This window comes from Microtus ochrogaster, chromosome 16 (genome assembly GCF_000317375.1).
Source record: "Microtus ochrogaster isolate Prairie Vole_2 chromosome 16, MicOch1.0, whole genome shotgun sequence".
Classification (NCBI taxonomy): Eukaryota; Metazoa; Chordata; class Mammalia; order Rodentia; family Cricetidae; genus Microtus; species Microtus ochrogaster.
Window position 1 is genome coordinate 59,131,861 of NC_022018.1, and position 9,980 is coordinate 59,141,840.

General features: G+C 44.1%; 1 protein-coding gene across 1 annotated transcript in view; it reads right to left on the reverse strand.

Moving 5' to 3' along the window:
• The window catches only part of Kif27 (kinesin family member 27), a 75,378-nt gene that overhangs the window by 4,333 nt on the left and 61,065 nt on the right, over positions 1–9,980 (reverse strand). The window contains exons 13-16 of the mRNA XM_005355288.3: positions 9,378–9,593; positions 3,705–3,911; positions 2,057–2,255; positions 187–351 (exon numbers count right to left, since the gene is read on the reverse strand). Of these exons, the coding sequence (XP_005355345.1) occupies positions 187–351; positions 2,057–2,255; positions 3,705–3,911; positions 9,378–9,593 (787 nt within the window). The remainder of the gene's footprint in view (positions 1–186; positions 352–2,056; positions 2,256–3,704; positions 3,912–9,377; positions 9,594–9,980) is intronic.

Genomic DNA, 9,980 nt, shown 5'->3' on the forward strand with positions numbered 1-9,980 from the left:
CACACACACACACACACACACACACACACACACACACGTTCAATTCCCCAGCACTTCTGTAAACAGTTTGTCTACAGAGGTAAATTAGGTACCTCCCCTAAACAACTTGTCACTTGGGAAGTGACCCCAGCAGAGGTCTGGGAGGGGAGGCAGGGTTAGCATGTCAGGTGACAGCTGAAGCCTTACGCTCTACTAGTGAGAGCCGCCACGGGGACGTTCCTCCGGTAGTCTCCTTCAGTTTCTTCTTAAGATCTCTGCTGGTTTTCTTATAGAAGTAAAGATCTTTTTCCAGCTGCTGGATTTTATCTTCATATTTTCTGAAGGTTTCTATAATGCCTTCTCCATCTTGCTCTATACAAAGCAAAAATTGACATTTAACCTTGGCTTACACAAATGACTCAAAACTATAGCTCAGATAGCTCCAGACTCACATTAAAGGGCCAGAAGCATTTATATGGATCTGTTGCCTGAAGGGATTTCCGCAGCCACAGTAAGGATTCTTCTCGCTATACAACTTTCTCCAAAGGATCGATCCCTTCGTTCCCTTCTCTACCTACTCTCTGCCAGCCACTTCCTGCCCCGCCTCGGCGCCTTTGCCTTGGCTATTGAGACGACTTATCAAGGGCAGAAACGAGCATCCTCTAGAAAACAGCTCAAGCGTGCAGACCTCTACCCATATGGCCTGGGGCTTGCGTCAGACTGTGGCTCTATGGAAAGTTATACGCCTGGGTTATAGGCCAAAGAAATACACAGTGAAAACCCACAAACAAAAAAGCGGTTAGTAATGAGTCTAGAAAGGTTAACTAACAAAGAAAAAAACACTACAGAATGGGGGTGGGAGCTGTGTACCATTGTTCTACAATGATAAAATCTAGTTTTCTGACCTTCAGAAAACACTTCCAGACTTACACTCTCCTTTGTACAATACATATAAAAAAAATTGGTTTCCATCTTCTTTTGCTATTCTTATATCTTATTTAACCCATCATCTAGCTTTAAACATGACATGCAAGGTCCCAGGGTCTAGTCTTCAGCACCAAAACCAAAAATGCCAACCAACCAAAAGCCATATACCTTATCAGCTTAATTTCCCATATGAATAAGCTGAAATTAGAAAATTCTCAAATTGCTAATAATTATAACTATAGCTATTGTGTATAATCTGTATGCATAACTATAGAAACAATTTGATTTTTATTGATTTCTTGAGACACAGCATCATGAAAATCATGAGAATAAGAGGTGCTAGTAATGGACCCAGGCTTCAGGCATGATCTGTAAGCACTCTTCCAAGTGAGCTATGGATTACTGCTGTGTGGCCCCAGTCATCTCAAAACAACAGCGTTCTATTCCGCTCTCACTCTTAGACAGAAAGGAGGGGTGTGTCTGAGTGCAGTGGTTGTGGGACCGGCCCAGGGAAGTCCTGTTCACTGTGCAGAGACACGAACACGGTAGAGTTAACCTGCTGTCGTTTCCTCAAGACCCAGATTTATGTTTTCCAATTTTCTGCTTCTTTCAAATCCCTTCAACCAATCGCAGCTCTGTGATCATGAGTGTCAGGGCTGAGCAGCCTGAATCAGAGCGGAAGCAGGCTCAGCTAGCAAGGTCTGTGCTGCCACAGCGCCTGCTTGGACACCAGCCCCCTCCTCAGGTAACGTGAGGCCAGACTACTGTGATAGCTCTCCCGCACCAGAATCTGCTGTTAGACCGCTGCTGGCCACTAGTATTATGATATGTACCCATCAATTTTGATCTATGATCTAACCTTAGTGCATAAAATTTTATAATCAACTAAAGTTGTAACAAGAAATAGAGTCGGGAGTTACAACAGAATCTATCACTTCGTCTGCACATGGAAAGGTCAGACCAACAACCACCCACCAGGATGACAGGCCTTCTTTAGTGCCGGGAGCGGGTAAAGGGGACGACACTTCAAGCATGGGTCATCTTACACTAAATGACATAAAACACGGTAGCCACGCATGTAAAGGAGATGACACGGGGCCTGGTTCCCTTCCTCAGCACACCCCTAACCCAGCCAACCCCAAGGACTTGCCTTTGAAGTGATTTAACAACAACTGCATCTTTTGCTCGTGTTCCTTCTGCTGGAGGGTCAGTCTCCGGTCACACTGCAGCTGCAGGTGCTCCAGGGCAGACTCTAACTCATGGATCAGAGTGTCCTGCTCCAGAACTTTCATCTTCATCTCCTTATTCTGCAACTGCTGTTTGCGTTCAGCTTCTCGCAAATTAATCACCTATCAAAGACGGTTTTTGACCTTTTAAGAAGGTATCTTACATAGTCTGACACAATAGATTAGTCTAGTTTTCTTGGACTACGTGAAGTTGGAGCTACTTAACTTCAGTAAGATCTTAAATGCCTTTTAAAGGTGTAGGATACATGGCAAATGTTTTAAAACATAACTAGAAAATAGCCTAACAACCTTTTGAATTTGTTGGAATTCTGAACTGGTAATATTTTCATTTTCAACATAATATTGTACTAATAGTTGCCCTTCTAAAACTTATTAGATTAAAGATCTCTGAGTTCAAATTTTATAATTCTCTTTCTTGCTTGCTTTTTCTTTTGGAGACATGGTTTTTGCTATATAGTCCTGGCTGGCCTCAAACTTGTCTCTTAAGTGCTAGGAATATATAGTCACATGCCAGCATGCCTGGCTATAATTCAGTAACTCTGTTCCTCTAGTCCGTATGGATATTGGGGATGCGTTTATTCTTGCAGCGTCCACTCTGTCCCAGCTACAGAGTATTCTGCTCTGAAGCACAGCGGTTCCCCTTCAGGCCATGCGTGTGTTTGCTGTGGTCTGCTGTGCCATAGGAAACAGAGCACCGTGGACAGCGTCTGTGCAGTAGATCCTGACAGGACTCTCAAACAGGAGACTGACTAATATTTTCACTCATCTGTTTCGAGACAGTCTCACTGTGTATCCCTGGCTGCCCCGGACTCACTCTGTAGATCAGACTGGCCTCAAACTCACAGATCCACCTGTCTCTGCCTCCCGAGTGCTGGGATTAAAGGTGTGCACCGCTATGCTCAGTTTTGCATTCACTTTCTATTTTACACAACTACACCTTGAAAAAGTATTTGTCTTACTTTGTATCAACTGTTGGATATTCTCACTAATTCAATATATTTTTAGGGAAAATGGTACATATTTTAAATGAAAAAAAATAATAAAGAAAATAAGAATATAGTTCTCAGTAATTCAAAGTATCCCAGTATCAGAAAACTGCCAGCTCTGTAAGATAACCTGATGAAGCAATCCAGATTAATAAAACCTGCTACTGTCATGGCCACCGGAGCACCACTTCGTCTCCAGTCAACTCGGACATCATGGTCGGAAACACACCAGGTTCCTATTCACAGCGATGGAGGAGAGACAAGCTGCAGGACCCTAGACTTCTCATGAATAGCATTTATGTTTAGAAGCAAGAAATAAGGAAGTATATAAATTAATTTGTCTAAGAAAGACCTCCTATCAAGGGGACTTCAGTTTTAACCACCTCACAAAGTTAGGTGTATCTGGATAATTCACAGCGGTTCTGAACGTGCTCAGCACCATAAAGAACAACGGTACTTAAGGCTAGTCAACAACCAGCTCTTCCAGCCCGGCTCTTTTAGTTCAGAATAAATAAGGGTCTCTGGCCCTCTTTTGTAAGAAAAGTATTGTTCCTTGGACACATACCTTTTTAAAATATTTGAAAAGAATAGCTCTGATCTCGGTAAGGTTCAGGCAAACTAGTTTCCCCACGACATCTGCCTCGCTCTGAGAGAGCGTCTGGAACGATGCTCGAAGCGAGTTCTGGCGACTCTGGATGCTTTCGTTCTTGAATTCAATTGCGGCTTCCAAAGCTTCTATTCCTTCTTCAAGTTGGAAAAGAAGATGTTCTTCCTAGGGACCACAGAGAGCATTTATCTTAAAAACAGTTATAGCCTGAACTCTGTCATATGCTTACCTCGGGTCTTACCATGTGATAGTCTCTCCATCTAAGGAACTATTCCCTGACTCTCACCGTAGGATGGGTCACTTGTCAGTGTATAACAGAGATGTCAAATCTCCACCACAAACATTAGATAACAAAATGGAAGAAACAAAAGCTGAGTGGGTTCCATGATGTTCCAAGGCTACACAGCAAACATTGACTACCTAATCCAGAGGATACACCTGAACATGATCTCAGCTCACAGAATCTGCAATACTGACATCTCCCTCCATAGTCCTCAAGTGCATTTAAATGTAGAATCCCCACTGATGATGGGGGTAGTGTTGTACCTCCAAAGACCTGGCAGAGCAGACAGTGCTAGGTCAGGAGGAGGGGACACTGCACTGGGAGCCAGCGGCTAAGAACTAGCGACCAGCAGAGTCTGGAAGAAAAGGAGCAGAGGTGACAGAGTAGTCAGGACTTGGGACTGGGACACCTCCCAGGACTCCTATGAAATGAACCAACTCTAGAAGCATTTGCCTAAAACTCCAGCACTTGGAAGGTTGAGGCAGGGAAATCATGAGTTCAAAATCTGTTTTAACCCCCTTCTGAGAAAAAAAAAAAAACACTCCTATGCAATGTTATTTTAATGGTGGCAACATAGCATCAGATAATCCACAGCGTGTGTCAGAGCAGAAAACCGGCCTTTGAGTTGTCCAGATTAAGGCTATCCGGAAGGAAGGGAGGGGTGGCTGTCTCTATGTCCTGTGTCTGCTTCTCCAGGAAGATGGCTTTGCCCACACGCACATCTGCTCAGTACGGTATTTATCACATGGTGTAAACTGTTTTGTTGGACTTAATGAAAATTTAAAATTTCGTATGTCTGATTATTTTTTCCACTCTCCTGAGGGCTTTTCAGTGACTCGAGAATCAGACAGCGACCTCATCTAGCAGGAAGTCGAGCACTCACTTTAAAAGGCCATCTTATTAAATCTTCTGGGAGAGCAATTTGGGGAAAAACATTCCATTGCCATTTCTCTGGGCTAACCATCCTTTGATTATATAATAATTGTTCCAAAATAAACAAAATGATATTTTGAGAGATTAATTTTTACAACGTTGAAATTAGGTATATCTGCGTACTGTCTGTGCACGTGAGTGCAGGTGCCCTGCAGAATCCAGACGAAGATACTGGAGGATACTGGCTGGACTGGAGCTGGAGTTACAGGCAGTTACAAGCTGTCCCATGTGGGTGCTGGGAACTGAACCCAGGTTCTAGTCACTGAAGCCATCTTTTCAGCCCCAACAATCACATTTTTCAGAAGAAAGAAAATCACCTTAAATACTCCTGAGAGGTTCTTAGGTGAATGAAGAAAAGGAACCTAGAAATAGAAGTGAGTTATCTAAAGATAACAGTCTGACTTTTTAATTGATACTCATATTTTATCATAAATATCAAAGGTGTGCTGAGAACTACTTAGCATAATTTTAGTTTTCATAGTTTTGGATATAAGTTAGGGAATGGCTAAGAAAACACGAGGTATTATAACTATGGAATCCTGAGACTACCACTCTAAATATCTGCTGTCCACAGGCCAATGACATGGCTCAGTGGGTAAAGGCTTTTGCTGCCAAGCCTGACTCAAGCTTGTTCTCTGGTATCCACATGACAAAAGTAAAGAACCAACTCCCCAGCTGTCCACTGACCTCCGTACATGCGGAATGGCATACATGCATGTACGCGCATACACGTGTAAGTGTATACGTTCACGTGCACACACACACCCCACATGAAACTTTAAAGAGTGAAGAGGTGAAGATACAATGACTACAGCCACAGTTGTGGGTCCCTCTAACTCAAGGTAAGTGGCCGCGGCACACCGTCACAGCACACACTTTAAACTCTCATCTGAACTGAAGATGTTGATAAAGATTCTGAGAGAGCAGGTAGCGTGAGTCCTAAGGACCTACTTTTCTAATAGCTTCCCTGAGAACAAGGGCCTAAAGAAGTAGTCTTTAAATTAAATACTCTCAATCAAGAAGTAAAACAAAAGACTAACAAACGTTTTCATGCGAGTATTGTGCTATATGTACATTTGGGATGAAAGAATGTTCAGATAATAAAGGAACTGAAATTTAAAAGGCAGAATAGACATAGAGGTCACTATATTTTCTTCCTGTACCCCACTACTAGAAAACAGCTCTGAATTATTAGCAAACTTCCGCATTCATCTTGTCATCTCCAACAACATGGTAGCTATGCAAAGCGTGAATAAAATAAGCCGCGTACAGAAAAATGAAGACGAAGCATTTTCAACGCACTTGAGCAAGATTAAAAAAACCTGACAACCTACAAGTGGGGAGCAGAACAAGGGTCAGCAAAACTGTAAGTGGGGAGGATGGCGAAAGGTTAGCTGGCACCCCGAATCAGATCTAGTTCTCATGTTCCCAGTTAGATCTGTCAGCCTGACACCGCGAGTCACTTGAGAGGGGCATCTTAAGCAGGGGTTTCTGAGACAAGGCCGACCTGGGGACAGACCTGTGTGGGACTGTCTTGACTGCTGACATGTCTGGGCTGTCTACAAAGCGAGCAGAGGACCAGCCTGCACACATGGCAGCAAGCAGTGCTCCTCATCTCTGTTTCAAGTTCTTTCTCATGCTCCTGTCCTGACTTCCCTGAGTGAAGGGCTGCGACCTGTGAGCTGAATAACCTTTCCTTCGCGGAGCTGCTTGGCTTTACTAGCGGCAGAAAGGAAGCCAGCACGGAGACTGGCAGCAGAGGAAAGCTGCTGTGATGAACCTGACCACAGTTTAGAGAACCATGTAGAAGGAAAGAGTGTGACTTTATTCCGCAGCAGCCCAGAGTTAAGGGACTTTGGACTTCGTGTTTTCATTTTCATTTATATGTATGTACATGTCTGTGCGTGTGTGCGCCACATGTGTGCAGGTACTCCCATGGGACAGATGGTTCCATGAGTTCCCCTGGAGCTGGAGCTACAAGTGACAGCAAGCCACCTGAACCGGGTGCTGGGAACTCCAGTCCTCTGGACGAGCAGCCAGTGCTCTTAACCACTGAGCCATCTCTCCAGCCCTAAGAGACTTTGAGCTCCCCCTCTTTTTTTTTTTTTTTTTGTTTTGTTTTGTTTTTTTGAGACAGGGTTTCTCTGTGAAGCCCTGGCTGTCCTGGAACTCACTCTGTAGACCAGGCTGGCCTTGAAATTACAGAGATCTGCCTGCCTCTGCCTCCTGAGTACTGGGAATAAAGGTGTGTGCCACCACCACCCAGTCTCAAATATGTAAAAATTTTTGTATTTCATCAAAAAATGGAAGTGTTTTGTTTCCAATGAATTGTTGGGCAATCTGCTACTAAAATGATCTAATGTCGATCATTTCTTGTAAACAATATTATTAGAAAAATAATGACCGTAAAAAGAGAAAATAATTTGAAGCAATTTAAAAACATCAAAATTGCAAGCTATCCCATACCTATTCATGTCCTGGTCACTTTAGAATCTCCTTCTGATAATGCGCCACTGGCGACCTATTGAGAGTGTTGACCTTGGCTTTAGAACACAGCAGTGAGAGCAGAGGCACTTCCACACTATGCCAAAGAAAGCCAGAGAAGCTTGCAAGGCTCAGCGGAACCCCGCTGGGTTCCACCTGGCATGGTATTGTTCAGAGAGTGTTGCCAATGTTCTGCCACAGAATTCCACAGGGAACAGAAGCCATTTCCTGTGAGAGCGACCTCACGTGTCGCTGGCCTTGTCTTGCACCCCGGCCTCCCAAGTGCTAGGATGTGGGTACGTACTAACTACCACAGTTTCACTGTCTACTAGCAAGGGGTTCTGCCCTCTGCAAACAGGTTTCTCACTTCTGGCTGCTCTACCTCGTAATGGCCCTATCAAAACATTCACCATGTTTTTCAAAATCCAACTTAGAGTTGCAATCAACCATGGCAGCACTAAGACAGCTTTCCCGGATGACCCCTGCACTACTGTGTGTAGATAATGTAACTATAGCTTTACTACAGCACCCGTAATCATCTGTTTAATGTTCTTTAGGAATTCAGTTTCTAATATGTCCATCTTCCCCATGAGAATATGGATTCTCAGGAGAAACACAACCTAGCAGTTGGCTTGCTTTGTTTCCCTCTACACGTTTTCCTAGTAGCGGTCCTGGGCAGATAGACTCCCTTAAAGCTTGCTGTGCTTAGGTGCTTATCTGAAAGTTCAGAGCTCTAGGGGCTCTAAGTCATAAAATGGTGAACAGATGTGTCCCCTCAGCTGACAGACTGCTGTCTAAGGTAGCCTGAATTCCCTTCATCAGTTCATTCAATACTGGATTTACAGGAGACTTACACGGTACCCTTCCCGCTGTTTCATCAGGAGCTCCTCTAATGCCCCTCTTGCCCAGGCTAACAGATAAGGCACAAGGCTCCTGAAGTTCACCTTCTTTCGGCAGCTGCCCTTGCTTTGGCAATGATGGGCCATAACAATAAATATTCGGAGAGAAGTTTCAGGACATTAGGATCATTTCCCACTGAAATAAAACATGATCTAAAGGACCAAGTCAATTCATTCATTGACAGCCAATGAATGGATCAATTCTTACGTAAAAAAGAAAACAGCAAGGGTGATGATGGTGCATGCTTTTAATCCTAGCAGTTGGCGGGCAGAGGCAGGTGGATCTCGAGTTCAAGGCTAATTCCAGGATAACCAGGGCAGCACAAAGAAACCCTGTCTCAAAAATCCAAAACCAAAACCAGATGGGAAGAGCTATATGACCTCTCAGATGAAAACTGTAACTGGAAGGTATCTTATTGGAATTTGTATTTTCATTTGAATGGTGGAGAATTTTCTCTGAAAAACCAGCCTTTTTTCAGTCAAGTTTCTATAGAAAGAATTAACTCTCAATGTCATAGGCATGTTTTATGTAGTGAACTACCCAGGTGACAGATGAGTGGAGGGCCAAGCCTGACCCTTGAGTGCCACATGGTAAGAAGGGAGAGCTGACTCCTCCACGTTGTCCTGACCCCACAACACACCATCGTTTGTGCACATGGGCGCATCCCTGAAAATGTGAGAGAGGAAAAACTGGTTATGTGCTCTCCTTGAAAGATGAGTGGGAGAGGCTTTCCTGTGATCTGTGATTTCAGGTGAGAACCGGCTGAGGAGGCATGCACAAGGGATGCTGAGTATTGGTTCCCTAGTGCCGCACTCAAGGGACGTGTGGATTCTCTAGTGCCTGGCGGTCCAGGAGGGTCCGTGCGGAATGCCATTCTGTGAGGACATCTGTCTCCTCAAGCACAGCTTACTTTACCACACAGACTCCAGATGAACTCATTAGCAGACACAGAACGGTTTATCAGGTTTATGATCATGTGACCCACATCACTCGTCATAGGACAGCTCCAGCTCCAAGGAGTACTGACTTACTTTGGGGGACAGCACTCTGCCACTCTGAAGCTTCTCATCCACACTGTCTCTTTGTCGCTGGAGCTGATCCTTTTCTTTCTGGAGCGCCTGAACCTGCTCTGAGATCTTTATTTTCTCCTCGGCTGTGCAGCTCTCGAGTTGCAAACTTTTCTCCGACAACTCTTGCTCCAACGAGCTCAGGCGGTCTGATATTTTCAGACAATCTGTGCTTAAGTCCTAAAAGACACAACCACCAGTAGAAAGAGTTACAAGAAATTCAGATAGCTTAGAAAACAGAAAAAAAAAATCAATAAGATACTGAATGGTCCTATTTTTATTTTTTATTTTCTTCCATAAACTTTCTCAAGGGATCCATTAACTAAAATCTTAAATTTAACGGTTCTTTAAAGATATATGGGTTTGAAGTATGAAGTTATGGGGGCCAGGGAGGTGGCTCAGTCAAGAGCACTGGCTGCTCAGGCAGGATGGCCTTTCAGTTCCCAGCATTCATAAGACAGTTAACAGGGCTGGAGAGGTGGCTCAGAGGGTAGGAGCATTGCCTGCTCTTCCAGGGGTCCTGAGTTCAGTTCCCAGCAACCACATGGTGGCTCACAACCATCTGTA